The sequence below is a fragment of the Phacochoerus africanus genome, chromosome 1 (genome assembly GCF_016906955.1).
Source record: "Phacochoerus africanus isolate WHEZ1 chromosome 1, ROS_Pafr_v1, whole genome shotgun sequence".
In the NCBI taxonomy this organism is placed as follows: Eukaryota; Metazoa; Chordata; class Mammalia; order Artiodactyla; family Suidae; genus Phacochoerus; species Phacochoerus africanus.
In genome coordinates this window covers 214,442,923-214,462,229 of record NC_062544.1, presented here as the reverse complement: position 1 = coordinate 214,462,229, position 19,307 = coordinate 214,442,923, and the positions used below count along the sequence as shown (strand labels likewise).

At 53.7% G+C, this 19,307-nt stretch overlaps 1 protein-coding gene across 19 annotated transcripts in view; it reads right to left on the bottom strand.

The window, feature by feature from the left end:
- Positions 1-7,314: 7,314 nt before the first annotated feature.
- TNK2 (tyrosine kinase non receptor 2) overlaps positions 7,315-19,307 on the bottom strand; it is a 42,035-nt gene continuing 30,042 nt past the window's right edge. For 4 of the 19 annotated variants that reach the window (XM_047790002.1, XM_047789933.1, XM_047789912.1 and 1 more), the window contains exons 8-16: positions 19,029-19,175; positions 18,852-18,946; positions 13,756-13,950; positions 12,300-12,391; positions 11,688-11,732; positions 9,595-10,940; positions 9,400-9,495; positions 9,103-9,230; positions 7,315-8,129 (exon numbers count right to left, since the gene is read on the bottom strand). In XM_047790002.1, the coding sequence (XP_047645958.1) occupies positions 8,123-8,129; positions 9,103-9,230; positions 9,400-9,495; positions 9,595-10,940; positions 11,688-11,732; positions 12,300-12,391; positions 13,756-13,950; positions 18,852-18,946; positions 19,029-19,175 (2,151 nt within the window). In that variant the 3' untranslated portion in view covers positions 7,315-8,122. Of the gene's footprint in view, positions 8,130-9,079; positions 9,231-9,399; positions 9,496-9,594; positions 10,941-11,687; positions 11,733-12,299; positions 12,392-13,755; positions 13,951-18,851; positions 18,947-19,028; positions 19,176-19,307 lie in introns of all 19 variants that reach the window. The other 15 variants (XM_047789976.1, XM_047789951.1, XM_047790051.1 and 12 more) reach the window with 7 other exon arrangements.

The following is a 19,307-nucleotide window of genomic DNA, read 5'->3' as shown; positions in this document are numbered from 1 at the left end:
TTTTTTTGCATTTTAGGGCTGCACCCGCAGCATATAGGAGTTCCCAGGCTAGGGGTCATATTGAAGCTACAGCTGCTGGGCTACACCACAGCCACAGCAATGCAGGATCCAAACCACATCTGTGACCTACACCACAGCTCACAGCAATGCTGGGTCCATAACCCACTGAGTGAGGCCAGGGATTGAACCTGCATGCTCATGCATACTAGTTGGATTCAGTTCTACTGCACCACAATGGGAACTCCCTCTGATTTCTTTTTAAAGTAATCTGCATTACTGTTGATATCTGTTCTTAATTCCTTTAGTATTTTCATTACCTCCTTTTTGAACTTGATACCTGTTAGACTGCCGAGGTCTGTTTCCTTGTTTGCTCCTTCAGGGGAATCCTGTTCTTTTAACTGGGAATGGTTCCTATGCTTCTTCATTTTGCTTATATTTTTCTTACTCTGTGAATTTAGGGAAAACAATTATCTACTGTAGTCTTGGAGGGCTATTTATTTACCGGAGTGCTTCTGGGTAGCTTGTGAGGGCTTACTATTTTTTTGCCGTGAGAGCTGCTTTTGGTTTGGATGCTTGCTGTCTCAGTGTGTGCAGACTGTTATCCCCTTAATAGGGGGTGTGCAGATGCATGGCCTGCCTGTGCTGAGGTGGGTGCAGAGGAACGCCCTGCATGTGGTACCTGATTACCACGTCCTTGGCAGTGGTGGGGATCCATGGGGAGGTGGGAGATGCAGGCTGTTCCTGGTTGCAGAGCCCTCTGTGGTGGCAGTGACTCTGAGGGAAGTAGGGCCCACACCCAGAGCCCTTGGTGTGGCCACAGCAGGATGTGTGCATTCACAGGGAGGTGAGAACAACAGTTGGTGTTCGGTTGCAGAGCCCTCCATGGCAGCGACCCCTGAGGTGACTGGGGCTACAGGTGGTGCCTGTTCTTGGGACCCTTAGTGGTGGCAGGCCTTAGCCACCTCTGGAGTTTGAGATGACTGCAGTGGTTTGCACCTACTCCTATAGTCCACATAAGAGGCACCCTGCTGCCTGAGAGCCCGTTTGTGTGTAGAGAAAATTCCCATGCTGGTCCTGCCCCTCTGCCTCTTACCCTCCCAAAAAGTGGTGCCTTGCTTCTCTCATGGTCCCAGGCTTCCTCACACTGTGTCACACCACTCCCTACCCCACTCAGGCTGTTTCCACACAGCTAACTCTAGTCCTCTCCCCGATAGCCCGAGAGTCCCTGCCCAAATGTCTCAAGCTATAGTGTGCTAGGTGGTGGTACAGGTGGTCTCTGCCATTCGCTCTCTGCCTTGCCCTCTTCAGACCTGCTGCTGCTCTTTTCTCTGAGGCGTTGAGCCTCCCCCTCTGTCCCAGCTGATCTCCCTATCAGTTAGGTGGCTTCCCAGGCCCCAGATTTCTTTCCTCTTTAACAGCTCCCTCTTAGGAGTTCTGGTCCTGTCCTGATTCCTTTTTTTTCTCTTTTCTCTTTTCCCCCCTCTTGTTCTACCCAGTTATTTGGAGGGTTTCTTGCCCTTTTGTCTGAGGTCTTAGGCCAGTTCAGTAGATGTTCAGTGAAAATTGTTCCACATGTAGATGGTTATTTTTGATGTGTTTGTGGGAGAAGATGAGCTCCACGTCCTACTCCTCCACCATCCTGACCCTGCTCCCTGTGTTTATTTGTATTGAAGTATAGTTGATTTACAGTGTGTATTAATTTCTGCTGTACACCAAAGTGATCCCATTATATTTATGTGTATACACACACTCTTTTTAAAATGTCCTTTTCCATTATGATTTATCATAGGACATTGAATATAGTTCTCTGTGCTGTACAGTAGGACTTTGTTGATATATATGTTTAAATGATTAATTGTTTATTCAAGAGGGGGATGTTACAGTGGTGATGGTTCATCAGGGAGGATGGGTAGGGAGGACATCCCCTTCTGGGAGAGGATCAGGGGTCCTTGGACCCAGGCATGGCCACCCAGGGCCCACCAGCTCTTTGGGATTAGTGGAGCTGCCTTACTTCCAGGCTTTATTTACACTCTTGATCATGTGATAGGCTCCTCTGGGAATGCTGGTAGAATGGAGATTCCAGTTCAGGAGGTCCAGGGTAGGGCCCGGCTTCTACATTTCTAGCAGGTTCCCAGATGGTGCTAACACTGCTGTTCCTACCTCATGCCACCCTTTAAGTAGCAAGGATAATGATACCTTAGGATAAAGGGTGAACACACAAGATGCAGCCTGTGGTGAGGCTAGTGATGATGGGACTAGAGATGTTTCCCTCAGAATTTGGTCTAGTGGTTTGTAAAGCTCCACCTTGTCTCTACCTCACAAAGGGCAGCAGCAATTCTCTCTACCTGGTGCCAGAGCCATAGAGGAGGAAACCATGCATCCTGGGAGCCATCTTGGTGGTGGCAGCAAGAACCAAGGGAGAAAACTCCAAAGAGACAGCTTCAGAGAAGACAGTTGGGACAGTGAAAATGTCCCCACCTGAAGAGTGCATATATTTTTGTTTAGCTTTTTACCCTGGAACAGTTCATTCACCCTCTTAAGTAGAATGAGCCCTCATATTCCATCCCTAGCTCCAACAATTATCAATTCATGGCCTATCTCTTTCAACCATCTGGACTATTCTCAACAGGTCACTTCATTCAGAAGTATTTTTAAACAGAGCTCCAAAATATAAGCCCTCTCTTTAAAAACATAGGTTTTGGAGTTCCTGTCGTGGCTCAGTGGTTAACGAATCCAACTGGGAACCATGAGGTTGTGGGTTCGATCCCTGGCCTTGCTCAGTGGGTTAAGGATCCAGCATTGCCATGAGCTGTGGTGTAGGTCACAGACGTGGCTCGGATCCCACGTTGCTGTGGCTCTGGCGTAGGCCGGCGGCTGCAGCTCCGATTAGACTCCTAGCCTGGGAACCTCCATATGCCGCAGGAGCGGCCCTAGAAAAGGCAAAAAGACAAAAAAAAAAAATAGGTTTTTTTTTAAATAAGGGAGACAAATCTTTCTGAAAAGCCATTTAGCAATATCTATAATTTGTCACAAAACAAAAATGTTAACAAAATAATGTGTTAATAGAGAATTTTTATATTTAATTTTGATAGAATGAAAAAATGCAGTGTTTAAGTATCCTTTGAGAAAATGAATTTAAAGATACAGAAAACTGCTTGTGGGAGTTCCCATTGTGGCACAGCATGCTAATTATCCAGCTTGTCTCTCTGGGGGTGCCAGTTTGATCCCTGGCCTGGCACAGTGGGTTAAGGATCCAGTGTTGCTACATCTGTGGCTCAGATTTGATCCCTGGCCCAGAAACTTCCATATGCCACGAGGTTGGCTGAAAAAGAAGACGGCTTATGGTATCAAACGTTAAGTAAAAAAGGCAGGTATATAACAGTACAAGCCAAATTACCTTATTTTTATAAAACCACAATAAAGACAATATATATGCACAGGAAAAAAAACTAGAAGAAGATACATCAAAATTTCGAGTGGCTTTCCGGGTAATTTTAATTTTCTCATGCTTTTCTGAAGGTCTTAGTTCAACAATGCACACATATGACAATCATAAAAACAACGTTAAAAAATACAGTGAGGGTAGGGGCTTCTCAAAGGGCACCTGCATCCTTCTCGGAGTTTTCCTTGAGCCCCCAGCATCCTTCCAGGTAGCCCAGAGTTTCTTTCCTTGGTTAGAGGTAGGCTCCTTCAAAGCCCCCACTTGGTCCCTTTTCTTGGCATTTAATCCTAGGTGGCCGTTGTTTGGCTCCAGATGTTGGGTAAACTGTTCTTTCCCTCGAAGCTTTTCTGGAATGAGTCCCTTTAAGCACCCAAGAACCTGGGCCAGGACCTTTTGGACCTAATTGATTTATTGGGCAATGTCTATACAGTCTTATCCCTCCGTCCCCTTATCATGACATTTAGCCCAAGAGACTGTAATGTCACATATTGCCAATAGGTGGTGCTCCCCAACACAAAAGCACTCTAGCCCAGGCGTTATGAAGATAGATTTCAGGCATCATGGTTTACACAATAATTTCTTGAGATGGTGTGCGGACATAGCATTGCTATGTAAGGGCATGGAGACAAATTTACCACCTACCATCACCACCAAGAATAGCCATTCCAACACCAAAAATGTAGGAAGACAAAACGATCTCAGAATAAAGATAGTCCTTGCAATTTTAAGAAAAACCCAGTTTCTTGGTTCTTATCATTTCACCACAAGCCAGTGAAAATTCGACCCTAGTCCAGCACTGGCCCTGGACTGGCTTTCAGGAACCCCTGCTTTACCCAAGGATTCCAGGAATTGGTGGTCCCTCTATTCCCAAAGTTCAGATTTCTGTAAAAGTTAATTTAATTTGCTTCAGATTAAGAACACCTTTATTTTCCGAGTGTGCAGTAAGGCACATATGCTAAATCTTCCCTCCACTTGTAATTGCACTGGAGAGGCAAGCCACTTTTAAGCACAGCCATCTCTCTTCAAAACACAGGTCCAACCACATTATTCCTCTGCTGCTGCTTCTCTGCCATCTCCCTTTGTCTATAAATCAGGTAACTCAGCATTTCACACCAGCGGCTTCATGATCCAGGCCTGCCTCACTCACCAGGATCACACGAAAGCTCCCTGCAACCACTCCAGATGCTTAACAGAAGGACTGGTGCTAGCCTTGCCAACTTGAGTACCCAGGACAGGCCAGTTTGTCTCCACACCTTTACATGTGCAGTTCCCCACACCCACCATGCTTTCATACTGCCTCACCTTCCTGGCACAAGCCTGTTCTTCTCCATCAGGTCAGCACAGTGTCACCTTCTCTGGGGAGCCACCTCCTCTGATCCCAAGGCACTTGGCACATAATGATCTGAGAGCACTCATCATCTTGCTGCAATGTCATAATCCCCTGGGACATAGACATTGTTCAACTTGTATCCCCTCTTCAGGGCTTGACACAAAGAAGGTACCCAATGAATTCTTACTGAGTTATTGATTCTCCATGTTGGCAAACAAACCTGGGTCGACTTTTTAGTATTTTCCCTTACCATCTTTTCACTAAACCTAGGAGATGCTGGCAGAGCTGGCAGGCTGATGGGAAGTGAGAAAAACAGCAGGAAACCCTAGGGTTTAGGGAACTGTGTGTTTGACAAGAAAAGTACCTTGGGTCTCCTGACCCCCTGAGAAACCCCCAGATACTTCCATATCCCACTACAAAAAATATTTCTGAAATGTGTTAGCTCTGCTTTCGTCCACCAAAAAATGACTTTTTTTGGCCATGCCTGCAGCATTCTCAAGTTCCCAGACCAGGAATCAAACCCAAGCCACAGCAGGGACAATGCCAGATCCCTAACCCACTGTGCCACCAGGGAACTCCCCCAGTGACATTTTTTTTAATGGGGTAAAAAATGCCCATGATCTATAAATAGGAATGACTTTGTAGCAAAAGAACAAATTGTTTCCACAAAGGGGGTGGGTCAGAAAAGAAGACAGTTGTACACACAGAATTGTTCTGTGTATAATGTAAACTACTGATTGGTAGGGACAGGCAGGAACATGAAGAAATAGAATGTATTATGATTATAATTTATTGGGTGCTTATCATGGCCCATGCACTTAGCAAAATGTTTTACCTATGTGACCTCACTTAATCCTCACAACCATTCTATAAATACTCTCCCCCAGTTTACAGGCTCAGAAAGGTTAAGAAACTTTCCCAAGAATAGAATCCAGGTCTAATAGCAATGCCCAAAGGTAACTTAATACTTTGCCCATTCTATATCACATTTGACTGATTTTTAAAAATTGCAGCTAAATAGAATTTAATTCCTGCCTTGGTGAATAGTGTACACAAAACACATTTGGATCTGAAGGCTAAAGTCCTCCCAAGCCTCAGGGCCCACCATGTAGGCCAGCTTTGAGCCCCAGACACTGAGAGCAACCCAGACCCATCCTGAATGGTCTTTGTTTTTAATAAACCCAAGCTGTTAGCATCCTTTCTTATGATTTATCTCTTTTCCTAAAGTTCAGATGATAATATGGCAAAGCACAAAAGGCTAAATGTCTTGATCCAGTAAATTCCTAAAAACCAGTAAGAAATGGATTATTAATTTAACTTTTTAGTAGGTCAGGGCTATCAATAGGTATCTCATAGAAAGGAAATATAAATGGCACAACATTTTTAAAAAAACGTTCATTCATTCATTAGAGGGATGCAGATTAAAAACTACAGACACACCATTTTCCACTTGTCAGACTATCAAAAGTCAGAAAGTTCTGGTACCATGTGGAAAGCTCTCACATACTCTGGTGGCTGTGATACTGGGAACAGCCTCCTCCATGGGGAGAAAGTTGGCAGGATCCCTTATTACTGCACACTCTGATTCAGGAGCACCACTTCTGGGAACTCATCCTTCAGATTGCCTTCCAAATGAAGTATAACCCACATCTGCCATTTATTGCTGAAATGGCTGTAACTGCAAAGGACTGGAAACCACCAAATATCCATCAAAAGAGGCCTGGTTAAATAGGTTATAGTACATCCATATCCATGCAACCCTAAACAACAATGGGGAAGATCTTCCAGTATGGCTACAGAGCTCTTCAAAATACTGTAGATGTGGAGTTCCCGTCGTGGAACAGCAGAACGAATCCGACTAGGAACGATGAGGTTGAGGGTTCGATCCCTGGCCTTGCTCAGTGGGTTAAGGATCTGGCGTTGCCCTGAGCTGTGATGTACGTTGCAGACGCGGCTTGGATCCTGTGTTGCTGTGGCTGTGGTGCAGCCGGCAGTTGTAGCTCTGATTTGACCCCTCGCCTGCGACCCTCCATAAGCTGTGGGTGTGGCCCTATAAAGCAAAAATAAATTAATTACTATAAACAGAATACTGTAGATGAAAAAAAATAAGAAACATAGGAGAAACTGATGAGAAACAGCCTCTGGAGAGGGGAGCTAGCAGCTGGAGTGGGAAATGTCACTGTATAGTTTTTGGTACTTTTTGAATTTTGAATCACATGAATTATTAGAAAAAGAAAATACTTATACATATTCAGGCCTTTCATGTTATGGCTTAACTCCAGTTAATTGTGCTAGTGTACTCTGTCATGCAGTATATCCTGCCTCAGGGAAACTCCAGAGCGAAAACCTGGGGATTCTGAGTCCATGACTCCATCAGGCCCTCTGCCAGCCCCTTACGGTAAACTAGGCATGCAATCCCTCCCTCTGTCTATATAGGTGGTGCTACAGAGCCTGCTATCCAGGACAAATGGCAGTGGGCTGGGGAGCCCAGGAGCCTCAGGTGGCTGGACAAGAAGGAAAGAAACAGGCAGACACAAGTAAGTAACATAAAATAGAAACTAACTTTATTTCTCTGGGAGAAGCAGATATTCATGGCTGGGGCAGCAACTTTGGCGACAAAGACTGGTGGGAAAACATGTAACAGCACAGGGGAAAAGCTGAGTCAAGAGGAAGCACTGGTGTCCCTCTGGGGCAGCTGCCCCCTTGGTCTCCTTCCAACCCTGGGGCCTTGGGCCCTGGTCCCTGCCAGAGAATGATCTGGCACCCTTTCTCTGTTACCTGAGCCACCTCAGGCTATCGCCAGGCACAAGATCCTAAAACCAGCCATACCAATCCCATACCATGTCCATAGTTAGGCCACAAGTCACATTCTGTCTGACAACCCCTCTGCCTGCCAGGGGCTCCCTGGAAAAGGCCCAGCCCTGGGCCTGGTACTGGCCCACCTTTCTGTGTGGCCAACACATCCTTCTTGCCCCGGATCAAGCCTGGCTTCCTCGCCAGCAGGGCTTGGTGACATACTCCAGCCACAGACCCCACCAGGGGACTGAAGCCAGAGGCAGGTCAGCTGCAGGGTCTGCTGAGGCTGCCCCCAGGCCTGCCTTCTAGAGGCTCCTTCTTGTACCTCAGCAGGGGGGCACTGAGGGCTCTGAGGTTGTAGGGACAGCGCCAGGTGAGGAAGGGACAGGCAAGGCAGGGTTCCCAGCCTCCTGCTGCCTTAGCCTCACTCTGCCACTGGGAGCAGCAGGTACAGCAGGTCCTCCAGACCTAGGCAGGGCATCTCCCTGCCCTTGTGAGATGGACAGGCTCAAGTGATTTCTTCAGGGCAGAGACCCTCTGGCTTTCCAGATATCTCAGCGCCTAAAGGAGGGAAACAACCAGAAAGCCCTCCATCAACAGGGGATAGTGCAACAATCTTGGGTGTGAGAGGGCCTCTCAGTGCCAGCCAAATTCTATCGAAAACTGGCAGTTCTAGGCAATGATTTTAGAATTTATCATCCTAGAATGCCTTCTTTACTTTGATAAACTGAAAATAAGAGAATAACATTATAAATTATTATGCACAATGTTAGCAGTAACTAATCTGTAGTTACTGATGCAGATTCGTAAGAATAACCATGAGATAATGGCTAACTTCAGTGATGGTCTCTCCTTGGGCCAAACATTTGCAGTGTGGTATCAGATGCCACCCTCATTCATTCCTCTAACCACTTCTGTGAGGTAGGCACTATCATTTACACACATTTTACAGATGAGGACCCTGAGAGATCAGGAAAGGAGCATTAGCTGATGCCACGTGGGAGCAGAAGGCTGGTCCTAACTCAGGCTGTCTGCCGCCAGAGGACTCTGAAAGCCCACACCCTGCTAGTGCCTCCCGGGGGGGATTTCACCACTTTCTGACTTGATAAAACATTCATTTGTATGTATTTATATTCTATATTCCATATGTTATTTACATTATATATATATTTTGTTATATATATATAAATTTTTATAGCAAAGTAATAGGATTTTTTAAATTAGACATTTCAAAAGGCATTAGAACCCTGTTATTTTAAACTGAAATAGGAAATGAAGACGGAAGCCGTTTCTGTTTAAATCAGTGAGTCCTACCTATACTGCTGCTCACTGGAGCCGCTCTCAGGAAGCAAGCCCCTGCACCCAAGAGAGGCTCCAGTTCCTTTTACCATTACTGTTTCTGCAAAGAACTGCCCATCCTGGGATCAGGCCCCTCCCTCCTCCTGGCTGGGGACCCCTGAGTCTCTGGCCTTGACACCCTCAGGGACAGGAGGTGGCAGGTGCAGGCTCACTTGTGGAGGGTGGGGCTGCTCACTTGTGGTGGGCGGAGCCGCAGGAGCCCAGCAGGTGACAGCCCGCCTGCTCCAGGTTCCAGTCGAACATCTCCAGCACTTTGTGGCACTCGCCTCGGGGCCGCAGACCCAACCCAAAGAGCTGCTCCACCTGAAGAGCAGAAGGTGGTGCCATGGGACACGCTGGGGCTGCGGGGCGCCAGACAAGGGCAGGGCCGAGGAGAGCCAGGGAGCGGGGTCGGGAGAGGGTGAGTGGGAGGAGAGCTGCAGACCCAGTCTTCAGGGTCCCTGAAAGCCAGAGCAGGCAGGAGGTGTGGTACCTTCAGATACTGGGCAGCCCTCTGCACGCTCCAGCTGTGGCTCTGCAAGGCCGCCTGGCACTCCTCTGTGGTCACCCCATGCACCATGGCCTGTAGCTGGGCACACCCACCCACCGTCAACACGACTCAGGCCCCTTCTGCCGGGTCCCTTGGGCCCCTGACCCTCCTCACCCTGCAGCCAGGCCCGCTACTCACCATCTGGATCTTGTCTGCTGGGCATCCAGCCTCTGGCCCTTCCCCGGGGCAGACCCTCTGTGGCAGACGAGCAGTGGCCCTCAGGGCTGGTGGCCGGGCCCCTGGGTTGCTGTTGTTGGTGGAGAAGTTGGCCTTGGGGTCCGGGGCTGCCTGTGGCATTGGTCGAACAGTGGCAGTGGGGGCAGCAGGGGCTGGGGTGCTGGGAGGGGGCAGCAGCAGGGGCACAGGCATCGGGTCTGCCTCTTCAGGGCTCTGGGCCTCACGTAAGAAGCGCTGGTAGCGCTCCAGGTAGGGTGGGCGCTCAGGTAGCAGGTAGTAGTGGGTGCTGCTGACCTTCTTGCCATCTCGGACAATGGGTAAGATGCAGGGGCCGGCCCGGGGGCCAGGTGCCTGGATCACCTGGGGTGTGGCATACTTGGGGTCTGAGGCAAAGCTTTGGGTGGTGGGCATGGTCTTCCCAGGTGAGCTTGAGAGCCGGGGTGGCAGCGGGGAGCTGCCAGGTGGCACCAGGGGACTAGGGGTCCTTGAGCCTTGTGGGGACAGGGGCTCCCGCGGAGGCACCCGGGGAGGGGAGGCAGGTCCAGGCCACCGCCCCATCTCCTCCTCAGTTGAGGGGGCTGGAGACAGCTCACCACGAGGGCGTGTGGGTCTTGGGGGGATGGGTACCCGAGGGGGCACCTGGGGCTTGTCATCAGCCCCAGGGCTGGGCAAGGGGACCAGAGAGCTGGCAGGGACCTGTAGCTGCCGCATGCACTCCTGCTGCAGTGCCTGGAAGATCTCTGCTGTCTGGGCTGAGTTGGGTGGCTTGCCCCCACCCTGGGGTGGGAGGAACAGATTGTCCTCCAGGGGAGGGAGAAGCCGTGCCGGCTCAGGCACGAAGGCGTAATTGGTCTCACCCTGGCTGGACCCAGCAGAGACCTCTGCACCCACCAGGGTGCTGTTGATGGAGCAGACCTCAAAGTCATCCTCATCTTGGGCCACGTCATCATAGGTGGGAGGTGGGGGCAGCGGGCGTGCATCCCAGTCCACCACAGGCGTGGGATGCAGGGGCCGGGGCAGTGCCCGCGTGGGGCTCTGCGGCGGGGTCTTATCCAGCAAGGAACAGGCGTCCATGGCCAGCTGCGCCAGTGAGGGTGCACAGGGGCGAGGGGCCGGGGCCACAGGCTCCTCGCTGAAGTCAATGAGCGTGATCTCACCGCTGCCACGGCCTGCCTTGGTACCCGGCACCCGGGCTGAGGGCTTCGCTAGCCACAGCCCACGGGGCAGCCCTGGCTTCTGCAGGCTCAGCCTCTTCAAGTCACTTGACAGGGGGTCTTGGTCTTCACTCACAGGGTCGTAGGTTGGTTCTGCGATGGAAGGGAGGCCCCCAACAGGGAGGCAGGGTTAGGTGGGGGGATAGGAAAAGGTGGGGTGTGGGGAAGGCATCCAGGTATCCCCCACCAGCTCCCCACTCCCAGTTCCCCTGGAGGTCAGCCCTCAGCTGCCAGCGTTCTCTATGCTCACAGACCCTTCTCAAACAGGAGGGCAGAACCTACTCTGGATACTGGCAGCCCTCTAGGGGGTCTGGTGAGCTCCTGCCTCCATCTCCGCTAGAGCAGGGAACACCGCACACCTGCCTGCCTCTGACACCCCCTGTCAGCACGAGACCCCAAACACCCCTGCTCCTGAGCCCTAGTTAGTAATCCCTACCCGATTACGGCACACAGTTAGTGCAGGCAGGGTACCGTGGGCAGTCTCCCACCATCAAGAGCAACGGGAGCTATCCTTAAGAGAGGACGGAGCTCCTGATCAACTGGCACGAGAGCCCACACAGCCTCTGCAGGTCCCACAGGAAGTGAGGCAGGGCCAGGCAACAGTGGACAGAGGCGAAGTGGGCGCCAGGATCATACACTTGTTCCAGAAGCCCAGACGTTTGGGGGTGGGAGGAGAGGCAGGCATGCCGGGCCAGGTCAGCAGCAAAAGCTCACAGCACACACCCGCTTCCCCTCCCAGCCAGCCGGCCGGCCAGGGCTCTGTACCTTCCAGGAGGAGAGGAATGAGAAGTGAGAGGGGGCGGGGACGGGGGCCAAGGCACCGAGAGCAGCCCCACTTACTCTGAGTGAAGATGGCAGGCTGAGGAGGGCGAGGTGGAGGCTCCCCTGTAAGAAAGGCCATGCGGAGAGTAGAGGGGGAGAGCAGGAGAGACAGGACAAGGGAAGGGAGACAGCCAGACGAGAGGGCAGAGTGTGGAGAGAGAGAGAGAGAGAGAGATGTGAATAGGGGCGAGTGCAGTACAAACTCGGCAGCAATGGGAAGCAGTGGGGCGGCAGGATGGGAAAACCGTGTTCCGGAGCGACAGGCCTGGGATCCGGGAGATGGATGAGGCTCTGGGCCAAGATGGAGCCCGTGGGGTGGTTTTGGCTCAGGAGTGGCGAGCAGGATTAGGGGGAGTGAGGAGAGCCAGGATCTGAGCAGGGCAGGGAGGGAGGAGGGAAGCCGAGCCGGCAGGCCAGCGCAGGACTGCCTCAGGGTGCCCACCTCGGCGGCGGATACAGCTGCCTCTCCTTGTCCGCCCCACCCCCAGCCTGAGCAAGGGACACAGCTGTCCCCCTGCTGCCCTGACCCAACCGTCCCAGAGCAGGAACAGTCGGCTCAGGGTTGCCTGAGGAGACAGCACCCCTTCCTAGCTGATGGACTAGGAGACCCAGGGGTGTGGAGACCCTTACTTTTCACCCTGCCCAGGTGCTGGGGGGGTCTGGAGGTGCTTAGTTCCACGCTCAGCAGGTCGGGAGGGTCCATGGGGTTTCCCAGATAGAGTCTGTGAGGAGAGAACTGAGTCAGAGGTGGGGAAGAGTGTGTGGTGTTGGCAGTGACACCCTGGAGAAGGTTCTGGGCCTGTCCCTGTAGGGTCAGGTGGAAGACAGAACCATTTCATCCAAGCCCTTTGCAAGCATGGGTCTGCGGCACAGGACTTTCCCCTCCCAGGAGCTCCCTTCTGTAGATCTAGCTGTGACTGGGAGGGGTACCATGGGGAGGGAGAGGGGGCAGAGAAAGAAAGAACTGATCACAGGTTGAAAAGCCTGGGACTGTAGGGGCTCCAAGAATACCCTACAAGGGCAGAGCTGGCCCTCTACAACTCCCACAGCACCCCAACCCATGCCTGGCAGCCACCACCTGCTCGCACACTCTCTTGTTTCCCACCAGGCCTGTGGCATCTGGGCCACACTGCCCCAGTCAGGATCGTAGGAGGCATCCTTCTGTCCCACTGCCAGGAGGGGGAGTAGGGGCTGGGCCACTGCCTCACTCCCAATTCACCTGCAACCCTTGTGCTGACTGTTAGGATCTATAGGACTTAGTCACTGGGGCTGATTGAAGCTGGGAGGAATGGGGCTGGGCTGGCCACCGCACGCCAGGAGAGGGCAGAGGGCACCGGCCTCCTGGAAGGGCGTCTGTGCTCGCTGCCCTCACCTGGCTCTTAGGAGGCAGCCATGGGCACCCTCCCAGGGCTTAGTGCTCTGGTGTGTGGGGGCAGGGATGCAGGGCCTGCTGCACCAAGTCCCTCAGGGCAGAAGTGTGTCAGAAGTTAGAGGAGAAAACGCTGCTGCCGAGAGCCCTGTGGGGCTGGCAGAGGCTTGGAGGCCCTGAGGGAGGAGCTCTGGGTGGCTCCCTGGGGCGGGACACCCAGGAAGTGACTAATTCTCCTGTGTGTTATCCCTAGATACCCCCAACGATGTCATCCTTTCACTTAAAGGAGACTGAACCCCCCCACCCCATGTCCAGACTGAGCAGACAGGCAGGGTGCAGAGCTGCTGCCTAAATCCCCTCTGAAGTTTCCCCACAGGGAGCTTTTTCTGGGCCTTGTGCCCCTGGGCCTGAGCCAGCAGCTCTGGGACTCTGGTACTACCAGCCGGAGAAGGGAAGCTGCCTAAATGCTGGGAGTCATGAGAAACTTTCCTACCTAACTACTTCCAAAGCCTGTTTCCTAGTCCGTTTTCCTAAGACCAGTGTGCTAGGGGGCCTTTCCACCAAAAGAAAGAGTGGGCCCATCCTTTGAAGCTCCAACCCCAGTTCTGCCTACAAGGAAAAGCTGCTGGATGAGAGACCCTTGGCCCAGAGTTAGGACAAGGACCTTGGAGGCCTGGAGAGCCTGTGTGCCCGAGGAGGAGCCCTGCTGGTACTCACTCATCAATCTTGTCGGGAAAGCCCCAGCAGTGGCGGGGGTCGCTGTCGCCATGCCCTGTGTGGATGAAGCTATTCTGCAAGGGCTGGCTGATGTCCTGGGCTGAAAGGCCAGCCACGGAGGTCACCACGTTGCGAGGGAAGGGCCCCACGCACAGCGTCCGCGTGTTCTGCCCACGCCACCAGTAATTCTCAGCCCTGCTCAACAGAAGAGACATGGTGAACCAGGGTGTTGTAGGATGGCCCCAAGGATTGGGACCCTTTTCATACCAAGCTCTCTAAGCCATCATATCTGACCATCTTGGCAGAAGGGAGCACGAGGGCTAAGGCCCCTGGATCAGAGTAGGCTCCCATGCCTGCCTTCTCCCAACCGCCCCCCAGGACCCCCAGGTTCCCCAGTACAGGGCTTGGCATTTGCACACAGCCTTACCCTGAACCACCTTGGTGGGTCAGACAGCTTTTCCTACAGTTTACAAATAAGGAAACAGGTTCAAACAAGTGACATGAGTTGCCTAGTTACCAGAAAGAGTGCAGCAGACCCAGGATTCAAACCCACTTGTCTGTGAAACCAGCACCCTTCTCACAATACTGCCTCACCTCCCTCCCCCCGCAAGGCCTAAGCCCTGATCCTCTCCTGGCCACCCAATCTCACTCTTCAGCTCAGTTCCAGAGGTTCTGAGCTGTAAGGGTCCAAGGGAATATTATGGCCTTAGCACTAGGCTTGGGGCCAAGCCTCCAACCAGTCTATCTCCTGCAAGCAGCCCTTCATGGGTTTGGAAGCACCTGGGGCAAGCCAGGCTGTCACATTACCAGCTTACGTATCTCTAGTGCCTTCCACCACCTCCAGGCACCATCGAGGCCCCTGTTCCCCGCCCCGTCCAGGTCCCATCCATCCACCTCCTTGGGAGGAGAGCTCTACTCTTGTATTAAACAAAGGGTCAAGAAGAAAATTCAGCCCCCCAGTGTGGCTGGAATATGGGACCACCAGCTCCTGGCTCTGATCTCATATGCAAAATCTGTTGACACAGCCTAAGTCTGAGCCTGGGGTTGGGGTGGGAGCCAGGCCACGTGAGCAAGAAAGAACAGAGCGCCCTCCTGGATGCTTTGAATGCCAAAAAGCCAAGAGGCCACAAGGATCCTATGTCTGCCGCTGGGATCACTCACACCTGAGGACAGGTACAGACTCTGGGCTAAGGCAGGAGTGATGGCAGCCTCGTGCTGCTGTGGCAGATACCTGTGGCACCAAGCTACATGCCCCTGACCCATACATCACCTGTCCAAACAGGAGTGTAAAGAAAGGCTTCCTCTAAACTGCAGTCAGACAGAGGGGCTAGGAGAGACAGAGGCTAGAAGCAGCAGTGAGGCTCCAACACCTGGATCCTCCTCTGTGAGGTGATGTAGCCACTGGGGCAGCATGACCCCCTAACAGCCTGTTTCAGAGACTAAATGTTGAACCCCAGGAGCACAGCAATCCTTGGGGAGCCAAGAGGTGTGGCAGGGGAGGGCTGGGAGCCCAACCTCATTGTCAACAAGGCTGCTGACCGGCCACCACAGACACTGCAACCCTGTGATTACCACCCTGCCCTCTGGGTGGGAAGGGCAAGAAAGGAAGGAAGAAGAGAGGACAACACCCAGGAAGGGACAAAGCACATCCAAAAATAGGGCCATTCCAAGGAGAGAAACGCCTCCCCATCCTCCACCCCCAGGCTGGCAGAGGCCAAGGAGGCAGGGTGGGGAGTGCCTGGCACCCGGACCCTGCTGCTGCTGCTCTCCCCCAACACCCATAGGCCCCCTGGGGCCGGCATGCCCCTCCAGGGACAGCCTCAGACACCAAGCCCATGGCTGGACGCTGGACTCTGCTCTCCACACCTCTTCCGAGATGCTCATTAACTGAGGTGGAGAAGCCGAGCAGAGTGGAACAGACTCACGTCCAAGGCCAGGATTACACTGTGATAGTGCCCTCCCAGTGGATTCCAAGCAAGGCCAGAAGGCAGGAGGTCACTCCTTCCACTCCTTCCCCTCCCCCAACACAGCCAAGGCCCTCACTCACAAGCCTCCTTTGGATCCCCTTCTGGGATCAGAATCAGAGCCAAGCCCACCTCCCTTTGTTATAGGTGACCAAAGCAAGAGCCAGGTCTAGAAGAAAGGATTCCCTTTATCACTGCTGGGAGTCCTGACACCAAGTCACAAAAAATGCTTTGCTACTAGAGGAGGGGGAGCTGGGAGTACAGTGTATGTATCAGAAAGAAAGACCTCCTTGGAAACAACATCCCAAGCATGGAAGCAGCATCCTCCAAGCAAGGGTCAAACATAACCCCAAGATGGCCAATGCTACGTGTATCATGCTGTCCACCGGTCCCCTTCTAAGGCTCAGCGGGTAGAGGTACCTGCAGCCCAGAGAGGACCAGGCCAGCCCTTTTCCCAGCCTGCTCTGGCCCTATCTCCCTTCCCCCTCCAAGAACAGCCCAGAGTCTCCATGGCAACAGGAGAGCACAGTCCCTGATCAAAAACAGGCCTCTCCTGCAGGTGCCTGTCAGCATCCTGGGACAGGCAAGATGTGAAGCAGCTCCTAGGAAACCAGGACCTGGGTTAAAAACCACCTATGGCTGCCCCAGCACTACTGGGGACTAGTCCCTGGAAACCTCAGCACCCCCACTCCCAAGTCCTGGCCAAGGTTGTCCACAAATGGCTGACAAAGGTGGATGAAACATTCTGCTCAAAATACCACCCCACGCACTTCTCTCTGGGTGTCCCTGGGAGCCTCTGGCCTTGAGGAAAAACACACACCCTTTGTTTCCCCCTCCCCCACCTACCACAGGAAGCAGAGGCTCCAGGGATCAGGTCCGGCCAAGGACCTGCATGCACATGGATTTCAAAACTGTCCTCCTTAACCAGTTTGTGAAAACAGAACATCAAAGTGCTGTCAGCCATCCCAGCCTCCAAATAAGAGCCTCCTGGAAAAAGGTCAGTCATCACTGGTCTCACAGCCTAGACAGAGCCTTGCAAGCTTGGCTCACAGAATATCTAGTGTCCTCTCTCTGTCCACTGCCTGGTACCGCAAGAAGCACTGAGTCTGAAGAAGGGGGCTCCCGGATTGGACTAAGAGCTTCCACAGGAAAGAATCGCAAAAAGAGCACAGATATAAAAGAGCCAACAACCAAGCTAAAGGAAAACAGAACCAGCCTGAGACCCACACATACAAACCCAGACCCAAAGGAACACCCACGAACAGAGAGCCCATCACCCGGAGACATGGAGACGGAGCAGGACAAACAAACACACTTCAAGCACTGAGGAAGCAAGGCGGCAGTTGGAGCTCTGGTACCACCAACACGGAGGCCCACTCCCAAAGCCCCAGCGGCTGTCGTGCCTCCTGCCCCTCACCTCCCACCTCCTGAGCCGCTCCAGGCACCAAGGGCAGGCACTGTGGTCCAAGTTGGTGGCCCTGGAGGAGGAGCCCAGTGAGCCCACACTGGCAGGTGGCAGCCGTGGAGCCAGCAGCTGGGCCAACCCCTGCCTGTGACGCAGGGCAGGGCAGGGCCCGCCCACAGTGGCCTGCCAGGAGGAGTGGCTTCCCTGATGCCCCTGTTCCTCGCCTTGCTCCAGCGGTGCCCCAGGCCACCAGCTGGGGACACATGCCCCAGAAACACATGAAGCCTCTGAGCCACACCCTGCACACAGATCCCCACTGAGAGCAAGGGACGGGGGAATGGAAAGGCCTGGGGCCTCAGGTCCAAGGCCCTCTGGCTCAGGGAGGTGGGAGTGGTTAGAGGCTCAGGCTCTAGCTGAAGGTCCTGCCATGTGCCCCCCAAAGAGCCCTCACCCTAATCTTTCTACTTCCAGAAAGCTCCCAGCCTGCCCTGCCTGCAGTCCTTTCTCTGGCCCCTCAGCTCCAAACCACAGACTGCATCTTCCTCCCTGTCCTCCAGGCGTCTCTCCTTCTAGAAGCTGTTTTTGGCCACCACCACTAACTCCCCAACCTTAGCTCCCCCTCCCAACTTCTTGGTCTGTCATCCTTATTTACAGATCCTGGGCCCAGAGGTGAGGGGAGCCCTGGCCTAGGGAGGAGGTGCTGGGGCCACGGCGGGTGCAGGCCATGCTGCTTACCAGTCAGCTCCAGGGCCTGCTCCATCACTCTGACTCAGACCCAGGGGTGCTTCCTCTCATCGAACCCCTTGAAGCACAAGCTTTAACCAAAGGTCCCAGATCCCCAAACCCCAAACCTCAAGTCCAGGTAGAAAGGGCTCACCCCCATCCCTGCCTGGCTCTGAGTCAGAGGAGCGGGGAGTGCAGGGAATTTCCTTGCTCTCGATCCTCTTCCTGGTCCTCCAAGCCCACCCCCTACCCCAAAGGCACCTCTAGCCCGCCCCAACCCATTCCTTAGACACCCTGGGGATCAGATAACAGGGTGGGGTGAACAGTGGGTGAGGTCTCCACAGCATGCAGGCCAGAACTGCAGGGCTCAGGTAGGAGATGTGACTCAGGAGATGCTACCAGCAGGCAGATGAGGGTTGCCAGGTGAGGGGAGGGAGAGGTCGGGAATGGAGGCCCTGCTGAGGGCAGCCTCAGGACAAAGAGGCCAGAGTGGGAGGCCCAGCAGAGGATGGAGGGGAGTCCTGGGAGAGAGCAGTGGGGCTCAGTGGGAGGGCAGAAGCTGGCAGGAAGAGGCAGGGTGGCTCTGGGTTACTGAAGGGCACCCAGGTGGGCGTCCAGAGTCCTTACCCGGTGGGGGGAGGAGGAAGAAGGGCACGGAGAGGATGACTCTCTGGAGTCCCAGAGTCCCCGCTTGGGGCCAGAGGCCAGGCTGCTCTACTTCCTACCTGGCCGTAAAGGCAGTTTGGCCCTGACCCACACACCCAGGCTGGAGCCTCATGGGGAAAGGGTGACAGGAGGCGCTGGGCAGGGAAAATCCCCTCTGAGCAGCGGCAGCTGCATACTTGACCCCAAGCACTCGGGAGTGGACCCAGGCCTGCCCGCCCCTCTCGCTGCGGGAGCCTGTGGGTTGCCCTGGAGACCCGGGAGGCAGAAGGGCTCTTGGCCCCGGGACCCTTCAGCCTGCGCCTTTTGAAGCGGTGCTGGCGCAGCCCCGCGCTCCCTACCTCCCCTCGATGACGGTTATGACGTCGTTCATCTGGATATGCAGCTTGTCCGGTTCCTCAAAGTCCTGAAGGGCCCGCATATCCGTGGGCTGTGCCTGGAGGCAGAGACAGGTCACTGCCTGTTCTGGGATGACCCCACTCTGCTCCCCCTGCCCCCACAGGCAGACCGGCCTTCACCTCCAGCAGGAAGTCCCTCAGGGCCACAAAGGTGGGTCTGTCCTCCGGCTTGTGAGCCCAGCACTGGACCATGACATTGTAGACGTCCTGGGGGCAGTCCTCAGGCCGGGGCAGACGCTCCCCTTCTTTGTCAATCTTATGCAGGATCTGGTGGTGGGATAGTTTGAGGACAAGCAGAGCACCCAGCTCTTCACTCCCCACCGTCCCCCCAGCCCACAGAACAGCTGGAACTGCAGGCTACCATGCCTGCACCCCAAAGAAGAGCTCTGCCTCTGCCCC